The sequence below is a fragment of the Engraulis encrasicolus genome, chromosome 15, assembly GCF_034702125.1.
Source record: "Engraulis encrasicolus isolate BLACKSEA-1 chromosome 15, IST_EnEncr_1.0, whole genome shotgun sequence".
Classification (NCBI taxonomy): Eukaryota; Metazoa; Chordata; class Actinopteri; order Clupeiformes; family Engraulidae; genus Engraulis; species Engraulis encrasicolus.
In genome coordinates, this window is record NC_085871.1 from 22,824,253 (window position 1) to 22,845,994 (window position 21,742).

Genomic DNA, 21,742 nt, shown 5'->3' on the forward strand with positions numbered 1-21,742 from the left:
ATGCTGGATATTTAATTAAGGGGCGTTCCAAATTTTCTGTGCGCTGAAATTCCGGCAAATGACAGCAGAGCGGAGAATGAGATGCAGCTGGTTAAATAGGCGTGCCTATCTTTTCGCGCTAATTCAGGTAAATGACAGTTGAGTGGAGAACAGAATGCAGGTGGTAAATTAGGCATTCCAAATTTCATTACGCTTCTCTCAGAATGTGAACTGAAACAGAACGTGCATGTAATGTAATGTAATGTAATGTGTGCATTTGTGTGTATCCGTCCACGTCCTCAGGTGCGGCGCGTGGTGAAGGAGGACGAGGCCCTGGCCAAGGTGAAGGCGGAGGACACGCAGGCCATCGCCAATGATGCCCAGCGGGACCTGGACGAGGCGCTTCCCGCGCTGGACAGCGCCAACAAGGCCCTGGACGCCCTGGACAAGGCAGACATCTCTGAGATACGCGTCTTCACCAAGCCGCCCGACCTCGTCATGACCGTCATGGAGGCCGTCTGCATCCTCCTCGGAGCCAAGTTAGTCACTCACAAGCTGCGCTTTTAACAACTGTTAGTTATGCCACTATAAAGGCATAATAACACCATAATTAAGAAGCGTAATCAGTTCAGATTTTGAGATACGCATCTTCACCAAGCCGCCCGACCTTGTCATGACCGTCATGGAGGCCGTCTGCATATAGCCTGATTATCATCAACGTTCAAATCTCTTCGAGACTTGGTCTGACCAAGAGCATAACAATTATCATTTCCCAAACGGCATGGTTGACCCGTCTCCCTTGGTTTGCTTATGGTTGTTTGCTTCCAGAACAAAGTGAAAGGTTCCCGTATTTTCAGGAACTCAATAAGTACTTGCATTGCTCTTGACCTGACTAGTTGCAACGCCGAAGGTGTTGCGTCACTAGGAGGGCGCGGCCTGGCTAGTCTGCATACTCCTCGGAGCCAAGTTAGTCACTCACAAGCTGCACTTTTATAGCCAGGCCACGCCCTCTTAGTGACGCAACACCTTTGCCGTTGCTTCTAGTCAGGCCAAGAGCAATGTAAATGTTGTTTCTGATCTCCAGACAAGTCGGGAACTCCTCACCCTTTGTCGGAAACCAGTCACTTGTAGCACCCTAATGCAAGCCATTCCACCAGTAATTAGTCATTGAAAAGTTAACTACCATATTACTACATTATTATGGCATAACACTGGAACTTAGGTAATGCACTATGACTTGGTCATTGCCATATTCTGGTAGCAGTAAATTTATAATGCTGTGTACTAACAGGTTAAGTAAGGGTTAACGTTCGGCGAGAAGGTCGCTACCGTGGAATAGCAGCACGACAGAGAGAATCTTTAGACCCCGACGCGGAGCGGAGGGGTCTTGTTCTCTCTGAAGTGCTGCTATTCCACAAAGCGACCGACTCGCCGAAAGTTAACCCGCTTATTATATGGATATACTTAAATGATTCACACATGCGGGGACATTTCTTTAGACCTATTTAATGTTAAGATTGTTGCTGCGCAAAACAAAACAGTGCCGTTGTGGAACACCGCTAGGCAACAGCTAGGTAGGCTAGCCAGGACAACAGGTGTTGTCTATCACAGCAGCTGATTAGAGTGACAAAAGACCGGACCCCCTGCGGAGTGATATGAAACATTCGCTTTAGCCACTGACTTGTATACAAGCCAGTGGCTTTAGCAGTGAACGTCTTGTTGCCATTGACAGCGGTAGCCAGGACAACGGGTGCTGTCTATCACAGCAGCTGATTAGAGTCTTGTTGAAAAGTCGCTTTAGCAGTGAAAAGTCTTGTTGCCATTGACAGCGGTCTGTTATAGACCAACCCGTCCGTTATCGAAAAATAACAGACGTCCGAACGTTGGGGAGCCCCGTTGAAATGAATGGAGCATTCGACAGATGACGTCACAACCATATAATAACAACTGTTAGTTATGCTATTGTAAAGGCATAATAACACCATAATAAAGCAATGAGACATAATCAACACAATCAGATTTTGAGATACTCAGCTCTCCAAGCCACCCGACCTTGTCATGATGGTGAGTAATTAAACAGTTAACCCTTCTCCATAGTACAGTGGCTTTAGTACACCAGATCACGATTTGCATCAGTAGTCACAGTGCATGTTGAAATGCATGTTTCTTTAGGTGAAATTTTAGCCTCCCAATGTTGACGGCATTCATGCAGCCCCAAATCATGTCAGTCCCCCTAACACGCTTGACTGTGAGAGGGGCCGGTATATGCCATATGTTTTTTTGGTCCCAGTCCTGCCTTTCAACAGCTTTCAACAAATGGCAAATTTTGCCTGTCTCTCTCTCTCTCTCTCTCTCTCTCTCTCTCTCTCTCTCTCTCTCTCTCTCTCTCTCTCTCTCTCTCCTCCCCTCTCCCCTCGCCCTTTTTTTGAAATGTATTATTTATTTATTTATTTATTTATTTATTTTATTATTATTTTTATGCTTTCTTTTCTGTAGTTTTTTTCCCTCCCTGACTATCAACTGTATTATATGTGACTTTAAATATACATGTTGGCATATTTACTATGTAAGCCACTTGACACCTTCATTTTCCCCTGGGGATTAATAAAGTTACTCTCTCTCTCTCTCTCTCTCCCCTCAGGACGGACTGGTCCAGCGCCAAGCAGGTCCTGGGCGACTCCAACTTCCTGCGCAAGCTGATGGAGTACGACAAGGAAAACATCAAGTCGGCCATCCTGGGCAAGCTGCAGAAGTACATCCAGAACCCCGACTTCATCCCTGAGAAGGTGGAGAAGGTGTCCAAGGCCTGCCGCTCCATGTGCATGTGGGTGCGCGCCATGGACCTCTACTCCCGCGTGCTCAAGGAGGTCGAGCCCAAGAGGAAGAAACTGGCTGGAGCACAGGTGAGGATCCAAGATGAGTACTGGTGGTACTACCACTGACCTAAATACAGGGGGCACCGTACGTTCGATTCATAACTGAAGCAATGGCCGGTGGTGAGACATGAGAAAACTTTTGGGCGGAACGAGGTAGTAGAGCGCCAGTGGAAGACAGTGCAGTATGCTAATATTTTATGAGACTGTGCTATACTATACTGTACTATACCATACTAGTATACTATGCTATACTACTGTATACTATACTATACTATACTATACTATACTATACTATACCATAATACACAAACAAGTGTCAAAATTGAATTTAGACTGAAATGGTCTACATTACACCTCCTTTATCTTGTGACAAAGCCTTATCGTCCAAATGTGTCCCGTTTTAAATTTGCAGTTACTACAATATCCAAGGCTTTGAATGCATTTTTCTCAGTGTCAGTGTCAGTCATTGCCTTTTTAGGGCGATATACTATACTATAAATACTATACTATACTATACTATTCTATGCTATACTATACTATAGTAGCCCCTTAATGCACGCCGTACCTCCTGTGGCACACTGTAATAGACATTTAAAGTTAACTACTATAGTACTACACTACTATGACAGTGCACAGGGCCTTTAGTAATACATTACGACTTGGTCATTGCCATTCTGGTAACAGCTAATTTATAATGCTGTGTCTTAAGGGGCTATACTATACTATACTATGTTATATGCAGTATACTGCTATACTGTACAATACTGGCCTGGCACGGTGTGATGGTCTGTGCCATGTGTGGTGTGTGTGTTGTGGTGCAGGCGGAGCTGGATGCGACAATGGCCACCCTGCAGGAGAAGCAGGCCAAGCTGCAGGAGGTGGAGGACCAGATCAAGGTGCTGCAGGACCAGTTCGACAGCAGCGTGGCCGAGAAGGAGGGACTGGGTGAGGAGGAGGGACTAGACTGGCTGGACTTTTAACTCACTCACTGCCATTGACCTATACAGATGTCAATTAAAATTGTTACGAGGGAGCGCAGTGACTCAATTAGCTATTGGTGCATTCTTTTGAAACTTGGTTGTCGGAAACCTTGATCTCCGCCTCGGATACTCAACTGGTTCTGAAACACAAACTCGGAGCACTTCTGTGTACTCCGTATTCGCTAAACATTAGTATTTTCTCCAACTGTTGCAATAGTGCGCATTTACATCGGACGTTGGGAGAACTAACTCAGGTCTACCAACAGCCGAGTTTCAAAAGAATGAGCCATAAGACACCGTACCATTACACCAGCGACCCGGGTTCGATTCTGGACCAAGGTCCTTTGCCGATCCTATCCCTCCCTCTCTCTCTCTCTCTTCCACTCATTTCCTGTCACACTCTCTCGCTGTCCTGTCCTACATAAAGGCATACACATATATCTGAATGAACTAAATGAATAAACTAAATACACGTATATCTTCAAAAAAAAAAAAAAAGTCACGCTCACTGCCAATGATGTCTACAGAGTTTATGTGTCTATGTTTAGGAGTTTATGTGTCTGAGGTTTTTTTGCAGTAAGACCTTGACGGTCATCTTTTCAACTGTGTGTAAAAATGGCACATACAGGACCTGATCCTGTAGGTGGCAGAAGCGCCATTGTGATAGTCCGAGCCATGATTTAGTTCTAATACCCAACCATGCTCCACAGACAATTATTACATAATGGAAAGAGGGGTGTATTTCCTGTTGACAGAGGAGAGTGTGAAATGAAATATGATTATCTCTCTACTTAAAATAAATTGTCTCTCTGTATGTCTTTGTGTCTATGCACTGTTTGTCTGTGGCTGTTTGTATGTTTGTGTGTGCGTGTACGTAGCTAAGACCATGGCGCTGACAGAGGCTCGTCTGGGCCGCTCGGGGAAGCTGACGGCGGCGCTGGGTGACGAGCAGGTGAGGTGGCAGGAGAGCATCGCCTACTTCGAGCAGGAGATCAACAACGTCACCGGCAACGTCTTTATAGCCGCCGCCTGCGTGGCCTACTACGGGGCCTTCACATCGCACTACAGACAACAGGTACCATACTATACTATTATTCTGTACTGTACTATACTATACTATACTAGACTGTACTATACTATACTACAGTATACGATACTATACTACAGTATACAATACTATACTACAGTATACTGTACTATACTGTACTGATTAGAGGCCCTAATGGTGGCTTCACACTGCACTACAGGTAATAGGTACTACACTATTATTAGGTTAGATTAGATAGAGAAACTCTTAGTGATTAGTGGATAAACGTACTACCCTACAAACCACACTAACCACACATGACAAATGAGAAACAGACTAATGACAAAGTGATTAGTAATACTAGATAGCAATACTGATTTTCACTTGCCATTACAGACAAGGTACAGCATCAAAAATGATCCTCATCTGGGCTGTGCAAAGGTTTTTGGGGTTTAATTAATTAATTTATTTTCCTGGAGCTTCATGTCTTTATCTCCACTTCCTTCTCGCCTTGTTTGGGTGCTCAGCTACTAGAGCAGTGGATAGCACGTCACCTTGTATCCACAGATACAGAGAAGTCCTCTTCATTAGTAGCCTGATTATCTTCGACTTTCAAATCTCTTGCAGACTTGGTCTGACCAAGTCCATAACAATGAACGTTTCCCAGGTTTCCCTAGGTTTCCCTAGGTTTGCTACTGGTTGACTGGTGTCCAACAAAGTGGGTGGAGTTCCCGTTTTTTCGGGAGATCAGAAACAATATTTACATTGCTCTAGGCCTGACTAGAAGTAACGCCAAAGGTATTGTATCACTAGGAGGGCGTGGCCTGACTACTTCATTAGATCCCTTGTATTCCTCTGTGTCCCCTGATGTAGCTGATAGAGCAGTGGATAGCACGCTGCCAGGAGCTGGGCATCCCGATCAGCGATAACTTCAGCCTCATCAACATCCTGGGAGACCCTTACGAAATCCGCCAGTGGAACGCAGAGGGCTTGCCACGGGACACCGTCTCCACGGAGAACGGTATCCTGGTGACGCGAGGGCGCCGCTGGCCACTCATGATCGACCCTCAGGACCAGGTGCGTGTTTCCATGGCAACAGTGTTTAAGGCTGAAGAGTCTTACATCGCGGGTATTATATTCTAAAGGTCAAAAGAATTATTCAGGGTTTCCTCTGGTCATGGAATTGAATTCCTTGAATATCACAGAGATTCTTCCAGTTTTGGAAAGTCATGGAATTTGAGCATTTTGCACGTACTGTTAGGGAATATCATGGAATATTGGCAACAATAGTGTAATAGCAAAACGTACAGTGTATCCTAAAACACTCCTAGTCTTTAGGAAGCTCCTTGTGCAGGATTCAAGAGAGTTGGCTGATTTTAAAGCCAGGCTATCACAAATTGATAATGATCTCAGAGCTATACAGGGGTAAAAAGAAGCAACAATCAATATTTCTCTTTACGGGAGGTCATGGAAATTGTTTATGGTCAGGGAACTTCGTGGAAAAGTCATGGAATTTAAAGTCTGACTTGGAGTTGGAACTAGTGTTGCACCGATACCAATACCAGTATCGGTGGATCGGTCGATCGGTGGATCGGTGGATCGGCACTAAAATAGTGGTAACGGTATCGGTGAGTACCAACAAATAGGGCACCAATACAATTTACAGGTGCTTGTATGATACTTAAACCGCCTTGATATTAGTTATTTCATAGAGGTATTTAAAAAGTATAAAAAGTTTTGCTCGATTCACTTTGTATTTGTCTTTTTCCTTTTTTGTATTTGTCTTTTTCACACAGGTAGGCAGCAGCCTGACAAAGCCATGCAATGATTTTACATCCAAGTAGTATGCACTACAGCCCTTCATATATATACATTTCAAATAGGGTGGTATCGGTATGGTATCGGTATCGGCCGATACTGCACAGCCAGGTATCGGGTATCGTATCGGGGCCAAAAAATGGTATCGGTGCAACACTAGTTGGAACCCTGTATGTTGTAAGAACATGTAGTAGCCCCTAATGCACTTCGTTACAGCGGTGGAACGCTGTAATAGTCACTCGTGAAAAGTTAATTACCATAGTATTCCACTACTGTGACATAACACAGGGCCTTTAATAATGCACTGTGACTTGGTCATTGCCATGCTGTTAACAGCAAATTAATAATGCCCTGTCTAAATGGCTAAGGTTATTTTCAAGCTTCAGAAGTTTGATGATCATGGCCTACAGCAGTGTATTAGATTTTAGGTTCCCTTGGTATTTGACACTGACACGAGTTTTTGTGATTGACTCTGCACCAAAAACCCATACAGTCTTACGAATATAGCTAAAGGGATGATTTAAAAAAATCCTTTACACTGTGCATACAACAGAAGTCCTTAAAAATGCGGCAGTATGGTGTTGCAACATGCTATTGTATAAGACATTATGTTGCATTATGTAACGTGGTACAACGCAATGCAATGTAATGTACAGTACAACTAAATACTTTTCTAATTCTAACAAGCTGAAGTAGGAGTTGGCCGTCTCTTCCTAATAGACCGTCTCTGGTATAACACATACTTTATTCCTACTGTTCTCTGTTCTCTTGACCTGTAGGCCAATCGGTGGATCCGCTCCAAGGAGACTGTGAATGGGCTAAAGGTCATCAAGCTGACGGACTCTGGCTTCCTGCGGACGCTGGAGAACGCTATCCGCATGGGCATGCCCGTACTGCTGGAGGAGGTCTGCTCTCACCTCTCACCTCTTGACTTTTCACCTCTGTGTGCAAGTGTTTCCTTTCAGTGCACTCTGGAAACCTCGTGGTCTTTAGGGTGACCAACCGTCCTGGGATGCGTTTCTCGACAACATCTAAGTTAGCAACTTACGTACTTGGTTGCAATGCAATTTCCAATTGGAAACCTAGTAAGTTGCTAACTGTTTAAGGCGGGCGGGGCGTCAGCGAAGCACGAGACCACAAGCGCGCGAGGATGGGAGGTTAGACGATGGCATTCACATTGCGGTAATACTTCAGCATTTTCACATGCCAGAAATGGTCACCCTAATGGTCTTGAACTTTGTGTACTACACTCTGGAAGCCTGAAAAAGAATATTCCACCGCATAGTCTTACAGTCAGACTTACAGTAAACTGTATCTTGACCATGTCAGAAGTGACACTGACCCATAGTAATTACGTCAAAGTATACGTTGGTGTTGTGTTTGGGAAAGGAAACATTTGGTTTATTTGATTATGTAACACAATGTGTGTGTGTGTGTGTGTGTGTGTGTGCGTGTGTGTGTGTGTGTGTGTGTGTGTGTGTGTGTGTGTGTGTGTGTGTATGTGTGTGTGTGTGTGTGTGTGTGTGTGTGTGTGTGTGTGTGTGTGTGTGTGTGTGTGTGTGTGTGTGTGTGTGTGTGTGTGTTTGTGTGTGTGTGCATGCCATGTGCATGTGCACGCGCATTCGTGTGTGTGTTTTCATCTGTGTGTAATGTGTCTGCCTTTATGATTGTGTGTGTAGCTGAAAGAGACCCTGGACCCAGCGCTGGAGCCGATCCTGCTGAAGCAGACGTTTGTAACGGGAGGCAGGACGCTCATCCGCCTGGGAGACTCGGACATAGACTACGACAAGAACTTCCGATTCTACATGACCACCAAGATGGCCAATCCACACTACCTGCCAGAGGTGGGTGTAGTATGTGTGTGAGTGCACATCTGTGTGTGTGTGTACACAGTAAAGATGCAGTGTTATTCCAACGCTTAGAGAGTTGATTTAACATATTTTAGAGTCAAATTGATCCAAAAGTACTCTGAGTACTCTTAGTGCAGGCCTACTCACTATTACTAAATATCATAACAACATTGATATGACATTACCGACAGCCTTAAGTAATAGTTTAAGACATAGCCATTACAATTTTGGTGACAGTAAGGGTATAGCATACTGTAGGCTCTGCGCTAAGGGGTTAAGTGTTGAAATGACACTGGATATTTTACTGTGTGTGTGCATATGGCAGAAAGAGAAAGAGAGAGAGTGAGAGACAGAGACAGAGAGAACGTGATATAGGCAGGGATAGACAGACTACTGTATATGATATATATGATGCGATGAGTGTTTATGATGTGTGTTTTTCTGATGATGTTCTTGCTCCTCAGGTCTGCATCAAAGTGACCATCATCAACTTCACTGTGACTAAGACTGGCCTGGAGGATCAGCTTCTGAGGTTAGCATTTCATAACTTTACTTGCCCAATGATCAACTGTAATAGACTTATACCACAAGTCCTGCCGCTCCATAGGTAAGGGATAACGGCCAACAAGGTGACCGGTTCCACAAAGTTAATGGCGAGGTGGCTGCGCCGAACTCTGCAACGTGCGCAGTGCGCAGCACGGAGACAGAGTTGCCTCTGCCAAGCCATTAACTTTGTGGAACCAATCGACCTCGAAAGCGCTTATCCCACTTATCTGCCGTTACGGTAGGTACTTTAAAAAAAAAAAACTATTACTGTCTGTTAAGTTGTAGGAACCATGCCAACTGCACCAGAATCTTGTGAGCAAGATAGAAGCGTCACTATGCAGGCGTCTAACTTAGACGAGTCCAAAATCTTTGTTTGGTATGCCAACGTTATCATTATTTAATTTTCCGTAGACAATGTGCATAGTTTCCTTAGATACCCTCGTCATTCCTAACAAAGATGCACGTCTAACTAAAGCCGTGCATACACTGTGCAATATTTTCAGTCGTGGGTATTAAGCTCCTGCTCACACTACACAAGGAAATTTCATGATCTAAAAGTTCATATCTCACGACTCACGTCCTCACACTATACGAGCCAATGGTCGGATGCGAGCAAAACGGTCCGACTGTGCGACACGACACTCTGAGGTGGAGATGAGGACGCGATCAAGAGCGAATCGCACTGCCCTATTAACTTGTGCATGTTGTAGTGTCAAATCGGGTCGTAGCACTGCTTTAACTGTGCGATTCAGTCACAAGGCACGACCAGGATTTTCTTTGATTTTCTTGCAACCCTGCGATTGCACGATCGTGAGGCGAAATCGCTTGTCATTACCCCATGTACACTGCACGATGCGAGACTCACGATTGACCTGCGATTGAGCAAGAAATCAGCCCGACTCCCAAAAAGTCGTGCGAGTGCCAAATCGGGGCAAAATCGGGGCAAAAGTCGCACAGTGTAAGCCCAGCTTTAGTTGTATGCTTGATGCCTGATCTATCTATCTATCTATCTATCTATCTATCTATCTATCTATCTATCTATCTATCTATCTATCTATCTATCTATCTATCTATCTATCTATCTATCTATCTATCTATCTATCTATCTATCTATCTATCTGTCTATCTGTCTTGTGTAGTGACGTGGTGCGTCTGGAGCGTCCGGATCTGGAGGAGCAGCGCAGCCAGCTGATCGTGCGCATCAACGCGGACCGCAACCAGCTGAAGGCCATCGAGGACCGCATCCTCAAGCTGCTCTTCCACTCCAAGGGGAACATCCTGGACAACGAGGAGCTTGTGCAGACCCTGCAGGAGTCAAAGGTTAGGGGGCAGAGGTCACCGGTGTTATGGCGTCGCTTCTGTTATGGCAAAGATGGTGGATATGACTGGCCTGACAAGCCAGACTAAATGTGAGATTACGTAAATGTGAATATTTAGTCTGGACCCGATCAATAAGACATCGGAAGATTGTTGTGGATTGGGGGGAGGGGGTTTGCTGCACCTTTATTAGGACAGTATAGTGAAGAGTGGGACGTGAGTGGGAGAGAGAGACGGGTGAGGTTCAAGAAATCGAACCTGCCTCCCCGTTGTAGCAGTGCAGTGCCCTAACATCCTACCAGTGCAGTGCCCGTGCATGAACTTCTGCCTCTCTGTTTCTGTCCAGGTGACATCGGAGGCCATCAAGATGCGTCTGCAGGAGGCTGAGGCCACGGAGGAGATGATCAACACGGCACGAGAGAAATACCGCCCCGTCGCCACGCGAGGCTCCGTCATGTACTTTGTCATCGCCAGCCTCTCCGAGATAGACCCCATGTACCAGTTCTCACTCAAGTACTTCAAGCAGGTCTGTAGAAGCCTGAGTATCATCGACGTTCAAATCTCTTTGAGACTTGCTCTGACCAAGACCAGAACAATTAAGTGAAAAGTGAAAGCCCATTGGGAAACTCCAACTCCCATTGTCATTGTGACACAGCACTCCACAGCACACAAGTGAACACTGCACACAACGAAATTGCATTTATGCTTCACCCGTGCAAGGGGGCAGCCCTCAGTGGCGCCCCATGGGGAGCAGTGCAGTGGGACGGTACCATGCTCAGGGTACCTCAGTCATGGAGGAGGATGGGGGAGAGCACTGGTTGATTACTCCCCCCACCAACCTGGCGGGTCGGGAGTCGAACCGGCAACCTCTGGGATGCAAGTCTGACGCCCTAACCGCTTACCCATGACTGCCCATCAGGTCGACCTGCCTCCCTTGGTTTGCTTTTGGTTGTTTGCTTCCCGACAAAGTGGGAGGAGTTCCCATATTTTTGGGAACTCAGAAAGTACTTGCATTGCTCTTGACCGGACTGGTAGCAACGCTGAAGGGGTTGCGCCACCAGGAGGGCACGGCCTGGCTAGGTCTGTAGACCCCATGTACCAGTTCTCACTTAGGTACTTCAAGCAGGTCTGTAGTAGCTTGGTCCTGACCAAAGAAACTCGACACAGAAGAACAATCTCTCGGGGGGAAATGCATTGGCCACGGTGTAGTACGGGGGCGTTGCCTGAGGACACGAGTGGATGGAAAATTAACTCCGCAAACTGCGCATGGTCATTGGTCAGTGGGTGCGATGGATACAATTTCCGTACTACTAAATTAACTGAAGCTGTTGGTCAGCAGTAATTGCTGGGGGCAATCAAGGACAGCTGGCAAACATTCACGCTGTCCTATGACCTGTTCCACACCGACCCTCGCGGAAGTGGCATTGCATGCTTCCCTGATGCTTCCAATACTGACCGTAGAAGAAGAATAACATTTCCGTACTCCCCTCGCCATCATTTCATACTACGCTGTTATGACGTCAGTAAGCCCTCCTGTCTCTACTCTCCTTAGTCCTGACCATCCCATAATACTACCATTTCCATTTCGTATTCATGGTCTGGACTTTGTTTGATCTGACGCGATTGCAGGAAGCAGGAAGGACATTTTCAGAAAAATCAGGATTTAACTTATAAGTTGTTGAACAAACATGTCTGACGTCTATCTATGGCGATGTAGGACCGTTTAACAGACATGTCTGACAGAACATCCTACCGTAGGATAAAATTACAATGTAGGACCGTTTGTCAGAACACCGACGCAAATCCTACCGGTCAACATCGCTCCACAGAAGAAAGGGACCAGACGTAGAACGGAGCCTAGTGTCTTGGCGGTAGTACGTAGGATGGTGCGTGAGGCTAGGTCTGTAGACCCATATACCAGTTCTCCCTCAAGTACTTCAAGCAGGTGTGTAGACCCCATGAACCAGTTCTCACTCAAGTACTTCAGAGAATGAAAACTAAACTTTTGCCTTTTTTCAGGAGCAAAACCACAAGCTTTATATTTTTTAAATATATAAATGGAACACACTAGTTTCATTTTTCTAGTTTTAGCATAAGTTTTAGATTTAAAACTTTTTGGGAGCACACCAAAGTCACAGTCTCTGTACTTTGACTTTGCTTTCTGGTCCAGCACCCACACCACTTGAGGCAGATTTGACTGCACTAGACGTATGCACTATAGGACACTGACCTTTGAAGCACAGTAGGGTCTTACTCTGCCAGCTGTTTAGCTACTGCTCTGTGTCCATGGAACAGCAAGAGCTGTGTTTAGCCGAATAGACTTCAGCCAAATATCTCTCTATACCGCATTGTGGTGTTTAAAAGGAGTTGTTTTCTACTCTGTACTAATGCTGTTGCAAAATGTCATATCAACTTAAAGTTAAGTGACGAATTATCTGATACACTATCTGGAACTAATTATGCTATTAATCTCATAATCATGCAGATATAATCACAAGAAAGAACAACCCATTTACCACTGCTTTTGACATACTTATATTTGTACACTAATACAGGTAATTGTGGGCAATGATTTAGATAAATGATTAGATTTTATAAGCAGCGTCTCACATGGCCACCTCCTTATTTCTTTCTCTCTTTCTCTCTTTCTCTCTCTCTCTCTCTCTCTCTCTCTCTCTCTCTCTCTCTCTCTCTCTCTCTCTCTCTCTCTCTCTCTCTCTCTCTCTCTCTCTCTCTCCTCATGCACACATACACACTATCCTCTGTCCTCTCTCTCCCCCCCTCTTCAACACCTGTCCACTCATCTGGAGATCCTACTATGTTGGTAACTTTTCTGTCCCTCCCTTTCTCTCCCCCCACACCCCTCCAGCTCTTCTTGAGGTCTTGGAGAAGAAGAGTGACCTGTCTGCCCGTCTAGAGATACTATTTCTTTATTACAGTACCTCTTCTCTTCTCTTCTCTTCTCTTCTCTTCTCTTCTCTTCTCTTCTCTTCTCTTCTCTTCTCTTCTCTTCTCTTCTCTTCTCTTCTCTTCTCTTCTCTTCTCTTCTCTTCTCTTCTCTTCTCTTCCTCCTGAATCTTCTTCCCTCATAGTGGGGTCGTATTAGGCTCAGTCATTTCAAATTGATGTTAAAGTTTGGTTTTCACTTCCAAGTTGAAGTTTAGGGTGTATAGAACAAATTGAGTTCGAGTGTCAAACACACAGATAACAAAATGGCCTGCGGGGGGCGCTCTAAAATATATAAACCACTATAACTTTTGATTAGTTAAACCAAATTTAACATATGAGGTATGTATGGATTCAGCATGAAGAGGAGAAACCGGTGAGCTAAGTATTTGGTTACCAGATTAAAGACACACTATGTAATAAGCACACTTTTAGCCAATGGACAGCTAAATCCGGGCTTTTTTAAGGTAAAGGGTGGAAATGCCCTCAAAGTTGCAATTAAACATAATTTATTGTTACAAGTTATTGTAAATAAAGCCTGGGTTATCACTTAACTTGATTTGTTCAGAATATCCCTGAAGCACACAGATACTTAGGATACCTATACACAAATATGGCTGCACAAATATGGCCTATACACAAATATGGCTGCATAAAGCCTATGTGATATTTAGCACCCAACTTGCCACTTTGAGTTTATGATTTTTTTTTTTCAATCAAGCCATCATTTTATTCACAACTTAAACATTTTATATCTGGAAGAAAGTAAATCAATAATAATAATAATAATAATAATAATAATAATAATAATAATGATAAATACTATGGGGAACATCATTTTTTCCTGCATTCAAAAAGCAAACAGAAGACCATAGGGCTAACATTTATTCCAATACTCCACTCTACAATAACTATGACAGAGAACAGATGCAAAAACAGTCAGTGGTCAGTCTTAAAAATTGCATGCGCACTTGCACAGACGTGTGCACTTTAACTCTGCCTTCCTGCACTTGCACCGAGATCTGGCAAGTCTATTTGTACAAGTACTAGTCCAGCTGCACTTCACCACTAGTTGGAATACATCTTTGGCAACTGCATCTTTGGTAGTGTAGTCCAAATCTGGGAACTGTTCATTTGTTACCAGATTGGCAAGCATTTCTGGCAAATGCAGATAATAAGACCGGTTTTCATTCCTGTCAACTATGCTGGTAACAAATGGACAGTTCCCAGATGACAGAGATGTCCTCATAACAGCAGATGATTGTGTCTACCATGTATGAAATAGTCCTATAGTATTATTTTGTATGCTTGCCAAAGGCCTCTGCTTGCCCCCAGCAAGCATACTAATTGTTCTCCAACAGTTTATTTAGTATGCTTGCGGGAAAGCATACTAATTGTTCATCAACAGTTTATTATTATTCTACATTTTTCCATTCACCTCGGCCTATGGGAATCGCCATTCATTAGTACGGCGGCTTTGAATCGTTGCAGCGTTCGAGATAGAGACACGGTTCGAGTGCCAAAACGAACGGCTCGAAAAGGGCTCAGGGTGGTGTATTTTTTGCTGGCCTACCCCCTTTCATTCGTTCACCAGACTTGTTTTTCCTCAGTTTTCTCTCTGTTTTCCCCCTCATTGAAATGAATGGTAGAATGGTCAAGATGATGATGTAACAAACTGTCGCAGTTAGAGTGAGAGGTGACCTGTCCTGGGGTTTTTAACTAGGTATCAACTAGGTAAAGGCATTGTCAGAGAGGTCTTGGCTCTGAATACAAACTGTGTGAAGATCATAAGCCAACTCTTAAAAATGTTTCAGAGAGAGCAGTTTTAAAATCCCTATGATGTGACCCCATTCACTTAGAAAAAAATGTGTGAACAGCTCAGCGCATAGGCCTGAATATGTCCATTTTTTGACTGAACCATTTGGCCTAGAAAAGTGATCTCAGCTTTGACATGAAGAGCAGGGTTGTGCCATTGTCAATATCATCTGACAACTTGCAAAACTTTTGGAGATATGACAGCGTAAAAATAAGGCTGCACATATTACTCAGCTATTGACTGCCAAACTGTCACCTTTAGAATCTTCATTCATACACACACACACATGCAGCCTTGTAGAACTTTAGACCTCTGCTGTCACCTGGGCATCCGTGGCCTAATATGCTGCTGTGGCCACTCTATACAGTAAGTGGCAGTGGCCTACTGGGTAGGGTGTTGGTCTGTCAGAGGGTTGCAGGTTTGAATCCCACCCTTACCTCTCCCTACCCACCCATTGCTGAAAGGCACCTGAAGCATCTCCATACACACACGCACACACACACACACACACACACACACACACACACACACACACACACACACACACACACACACACACACACACACACACACACACACACACACACACACACACACACACACACACACACACACCTCTCTCTCACACACACACACACACACACACACACACACTCTCACACACACACACCTCTATCTCTTTCCCTCGTGTTTCTGTGTGTGTATACAACAGCTCTGTGTGTGTGTGTGCATAAGCCGCAAGCATAGTAATAGCATTGTCTCTCCGGAAATGCAGTCTTATTATTATTATTATTATTATTATTATTATTAATAATAATAATTTATTTTCTTCCCGATATAACATTTTTTTTTGTGATTTTATGTGTGAATAGAATATGGCTTGATTGAAAAAAGTTGATACTCATCCTAAACCTCCTAAACAAAAACATCCTAAACTCAAAGTTGCAAGTTGGGTCCTATATATCACATAGGTTTTATGCAGCCATATTTGCGTATAGGTATCCTAAGTATCTTTGTGCTTCAGGGATATTTTGAACAAATCAAGTTGAATGATATCCCAGGCTTTATTTACGATAAATTGTAACAATAAATGATGTTTCATTGCAACTTGGAGGGCATTTCCACCTGAATTTTGCTGTCCATGGGCTAAAAGTGTGTTTATGACATAGTGTGTCTTTAATCCGGTAACCAAATACTTAGCTCACGAGCTCCTCCTCTTAATGCTGAACCCATACATACCTCATATGTTAAATTTGGTTAAACTAATAAAAAGTTATAGCAGTTTCTCTATATACGGCTCTGAGTTTATATATTTTAGAGCGCCCCCCGCAGGCCATTTTGTCATCTGTGTGTTTCACACTCGAACCCAAATTGTTCTATAGACCCTAAACTTCAACTTGGAAGTGAAAACCAAACTTTAACACCAATTTGAAATGACTGAGAAAAATTGCACATGCCTACGACCCCACTATCATCCCCCCTTCCTTCGTGTATAACTTTCTCCTCCTCCGGCTCTTCAGCAACGCCATTGAGGTCTCGGAGATCAACAGCGGCCCATCGACCAGCGCAGGGGTGGAGCTATTGGGGGGGCAAGCAGGGCATTTGCCCCAAGGCCAAGGGCCCTCCTGTATTGGTGTTGGGGGGCCTTATTGTGACCATGGCTGGCTGTATGGAGGGGCCCTATAGGAGGTTTGCCCTGGGGCCCTGTGTACAATTGTTCCGCCACTGGACTAGCGTCTGAAGATCCTGCTGCCTTGTTAACTCCTCTCCCTCTCTACTCTCTTCCTCCATCCACTCTTCCTCATTTATCCTTCTATCCCTCTCTCACTCTCTCTCCACAGCTCTTCAACGCCACAATCAAGGATTCTGAGAAGAACAGCGACCTGTCTGCGCGTCTGGAGATCCTGCTGAGCAGCACGCTGCTGGCGGCCTACACCAACGTGTCACGGGGCCTGTTCGAGCAGCACAAGACCATCTACAGCTTCATGCTGTGCGTGGAGATCATGATGCAGCGAGGCGAGCTCACCAACGACGAGTGGCAGTACTTCCTGCGCGGGGCATCCGGCATGGACAAGGTGAGGCATGGAGGGAGGAGAGGGAGGGAGGGAGAGAGGGAGAGATGGATGAAGGGAGTGAGGAATGTGAGGAGGGAGGGAGGGAGAGAGGGATGAATAGAGGGAGGGAGGGAGAGAGGGATTATTAGAGAGAGGGAGGGAGAGATGAATAGAGGGAGGGAGGGAGGAAGAGATGGATGAAGGGAGTGAAGAATGTGAGGAGGGAGGGATGAAGGGAGTGAGGAATGGAGAGATGGATTTAAGGATGGAGGTAGATGCAAGGTAGAATGTTGGGAGGAGGGATGCTGTCATGGACAAGGTGGGTTATGGAGAGAGGGAGAGGTGGAAAGAGGGCCGGTTAGGGAGAGAGGGTAGGTTATGGAGGGAGAGAGGAAGGGTGAGTTATATGGAGAGAGGGAGAGAGGGTAGGTTATGGAGAGAGAGATAGAGAGAGAGAGAGGGTGAGTTATATGGATGGAGGGAGAGAGGGTGGGTTATGGATGGAGGGAGAGAGGGTAGGTTATGGACAGAGGGAGAGAGAGGGTGAATTATATGGAGGGAGGAAGAGAGAATGGGTGGAGCGAGGGAGGGATGGATGGATTGATTCTAAACGTATTGTCTCCTGTACTTGTATACTTTCACTTTCTTTTTTTCACTTGCTTTCACTTTCAATTTCCCTTGATTGAGTGCTCTTAAAATCTGATCTGTATTGTGTTCTCTTATTTGCTGCCATGGTGGCCAGGACTCCATGGAGGAGCAGATATTGATTCTCAGAGATGAGAGTGAGACGGTCACGGTAAACAAGACAGAGGATGGGATAATGTTTGGGCAAAGGCTGCCATGAGCTCTCTGACTAAACATTATTCCGCTTATTATACGGCTAGTGAACAAACACGCGAAAGCGAGTGCGTTTACGTCTCAGCTGTATAATGAAGAGAAAAAAAATTGGTGTTTTTTTTTTTGGTATTTCGAACGTTCATTGGTGAATACATGACTCCATGACCACATTACTATATCGGATACATATACGTACAGTACAGTATACGTACAGTAAATAGTCAAGAAATAGTCAAATCATAGTCAAAACAATCTGCGTCCACACTATTTTTATATTATTTTCAGAATGTTCTGGCATTAAGAAAGCAAACATTTTCAGATTTTTTTGACTTCAGTTGTTTTGAGATACATTTGATACATTTCCTGTGTTCGAATTTGCCATATTGATCTGTACAGGGGGCATAAACGTAAACATTATTATGACATGCGTTTTCATATGTATCCACATTAATGTGAATAGGGTCCACGGATATCCTGATGTTCCTGCTGTACCCACTTCAGAAAAGCAATGTATGTGTGTGTGTGTGCGTGTGCGTGTGCGTGTGCGTGTGCGTGTGTGTGTGTACGTGCGTGTGTGCGCGGGTGCATGTTTGCCTGTTTGTGTGTGTAGAAGCGAGAGCTGGCCCCAGACGTGCCGTGGTTGAGTGACCAGCTGTGGGAGGCATGCTGTGATCTGGAGGACCGCATAGAGGCCTTCACCGGCCTCAAGACAGACCTCATCTGCTACCCAATGGTCATCACCATGGGTACGTAGTGTACAGTACATGTACATACACATATACACAAGGAAAAAAGGGAAGAATCACTGCACACTGGTGGACTTAATTTTGCTGCTTTTTTATTTTGTGAACAACGCGTTTCACTTGCGCTTCTTCAGGTTCACTTCAAGTGAAAAGCGTTTTCTGATCTGTTTACTCCTCTCACACTTGTTTTTTTTCATCTTCCGTCCGTTCCATCCATCACACACACACACACACACACACACACACACACACACACACACACACACACACACACACACACACACACACACACACACACACACACACACACACACACACACAACATATGTACAGGTCGTGTGACGGTGCACATAAACCCTGAAGAGTGGGAGGGCTACCTGCCCGACCCCCCTGTGGATAAGAACCAGCCGCTCAAGGTGGATTGGAGCACGTGCCTCACCACCTTCCAGAAACTCTTACTCATCAAGAGCTTCACCGAGGAGAAGGTAACGGATTATATTACATTACAGTACACTTACTGTATGCCTCTTTTCCACTAACGGTTTTCTGGTAGGCCTAATAGATGAGCAAAGCGTGACTCGGCCGCCGTTTTTTGCTTTTCAAATAGACACGACACAGCTCAATTGTAATGCAAAAAGTATCGGCAGAGTCGTGCCTTGTTGAGCTGTAGGCCTACCAGAAAACCGACAGTGGAAAAGAGGCGTTAGCTGATACTTTCATTGAAAGCAACTTACCACACGAACGCACCGAACGCGACAAGAGTGACAATTCACGTTATTAAGATGAGCTAGCGACAAAAGCGACAGCAACATTTTTGAAGACATTAGCAACAGTTTCTAGTTGAACTTCTGCGATTATTATGTTAATGAGCTATGACACCGTTCAGTGACAGCCATAGACGCCACTCAGACCATCAGCTTGTAACTATCCTATTGTGCTGCTTTTGTCTCTTGTGTCGTTGCTGCTCTGAAGTAGTCTAGCGCCACTTTCTGAGCTTTTGTCGCTCTTGGTGTGTTGACAGCATTACATTTATTTACAGGGCATTGGTTACAGTGAGAGTTTAGCCGCTTGAGCTTGGTCAGTGTGAGCTATGATGCCTTGCTCAAGAGCACTTAAACCATGGCTAGATATGTAGTTGTAGAGGTAAGGGTAGTATTTAAACCTGCAATACCCTATCAATACCCTACCAACAGTAAAATAAAGTGTAATCCATTTTTGTTTAACCTCGGCTGTCTGAACAGACAGGCACTCTACACAGCTTTCATGAAGTAAAATGAAGTTCATGAAGCTTTATCTCCTGATACAACATGTCATCATGCATAGGCGTATCTATGACACGCTGATTTGAACCCACTATCGCGTGTGTCCAATACGCATTTCCAAGTTAAGGCGTGCTCCACAACGCCCTGTGACAGGTTAGGTTTAGGGATGGTTTTGGTTTAGGCACAATTTAGGTAGAAATTTGCCTTATCTCGCTGTTCTTGGCAAAAGTAAAGCAGCAGAGACATTGCTTTACTGACAGGTTAGGTTTAGGGTTGGTTTTGGTTAGGGCACAGCAAAGCATATTTACGTTTAGTAACGTAAATGCGCTGTGACAAAACAAAATCGCAGACACGGCGGGAAAACTATGCAAACCTCGTCACGTGTCAAAAGTGCATGAAAGCGTTTTACCGTTGCGTTGAGGAGCACGCTTTAACTTCAAAATGCATCGGACCAACACGCTGAATGCACTAGCGTGCGATACATACGCTAAAGCATGATGACAGCCTGCCTGATAAGAATCAGAGTTGTGCTGGCCCGTGAAGACATAGCCAGAGATATTAAACATTCAAGATATTTAAAGCTCATGTCATTGGGAGAGAGAGAGACCAATGGATGAGTGCTGTAAAGATTTTGGTTGGAGGTCATTCATTGGAGATATCTGTTATCTCACTGGCAACCAAAGTCATTGTGTGTGTGTGTGTGTGTGTGTGTGTGTGTGTGTGCGTGTGTGTGCGCGTGTGCGTGTGCATGCGTCTATCTGTCTGTCCTGTCTGTCCGTCCATCCATCCGTGTGTGTGTATTGTAGGTGGTGTTGGCGGTGACTGAGTTTGTGATCGTGAATCTGGGCAAGACATTTGTGGAGAACCCCCCGGTGGACTTGGCCACCCTGTATGCCAACATGTCCCCCTCCACGCCCCTGGTCTTCATCCTCAGCACCGGCTCCGACCCCATGGGCGCCTTCCAGAGGTTCGCCAAGGAGCGCGGATACCTGGACAGGTGACTGCCTTTTACTTTCCAGAAATATCAATTTTTAGCTTAAAAAATAACTGTACTTGGGCCATACTAGAAATATTAGTTTATTACTTAGTAAGCTTTCATGAAAATATCAAATTTGGCAATAGGCAACCCAGTTTCAATGAGCAGCATAGTTGCAGTACCTTTTTTTTGACCTCTTCCTGTACAGTGTACCTTTAAGTAACCCATTAAGTCTTGATCATTACCATTTTGGTGACAGTAAGTTTATAACACAGGCTCTGCGCTAAGGGGTTAAGCTTGTCTCAACATTTACACTTTGCTTCCCTAGCGTAACCCTTTACCCTGCATGAGAAGATACAACACCTCTTGTGGACTATGAGGAGTTAGAAAAAGGAGCCTTTTCCCCCTCCACAGAGTGTTTCTCCTCCATATGTGTGGCTACGTACTGTATATGGAGCATAGTCTCGCGAAAAAATCAACTGTATGCCTCGTGGTGCTGTTACGATATTATATCATATAGCCTCCTTTTTCGTGGTTGGGCAACGCGCGCTGCCGTTGAGAGTGGGAGTGAGAGAGAAGGCGAGAGAGAGCGAGTGAGCGAGAGAGACCACCCGAGCAGCGTGCATTCCGGGAGGGGAACGCTGTCGTTGTGTCAGCTTCATACCATCTCTCCCTTCCTCCAACATTGTCCCTAACCTTAACCCTAAACCTAACC

General features: G+C 44.8%; 1 protein-coding gene across 1 annotated transcript in view; it reads left to right on the forward strand.

Moving 5' to 3' along the window:
• Positions 1–21,742, forward strand: part of dnah6 (dynein, axonemal, heavy chain 6) — a 105,110-nt gene that overhangs the window by 70,153 nt on the left and 13,215 nt on the right. Inside the window, exons 54-67 of the mRNA XM_063217233.1 lie at positions 283–518; positions 2,621–2,882; positions 3,677–3,800; positions 4,714–4,910; positions 5,736–5,939; positions 7,460–7,585; positions 8,360–8,524; positions 8,995–9,062; positions 10,216–10,396; positions 10,740–10,919; positions 16,997–17,230; positions 18,657–18,792; positions 19,123–19,274; positions 20,858–21,048. Coding sequence (XP_063073303.1) covers positions 283–518; positions 2,621–2,882; positions 3,677–3,800; positions 4,714–4,910; positions 5,736–5,939; positions 7,460–7,585; positions 8,360–8,524; positions 8,995–9,062; positions 10,216–10,396; positions 10,740–10,919; positions 16,997–17,230; positions 18,657–18,792; positions 19,123–19,274; positions 20,858–21,048 — 2,456 coding nt within the window. The remainder of the gene's footprint in view (positions 1–282; positions 519–2,620; positions 2,883–3,676; positions 3,801–4,713; positions 4,911–5,735; positions 5,940–7,459; positions 7,586–8,359; positions 8,525–8,994; positions 9,063–10,215; positions 10,397–10,739; positions 10,920–16,996; positions 17,231–18,656; positions 18,793–19,122; positions 19,275–20,857; positions 21,049–21,742) is intronic.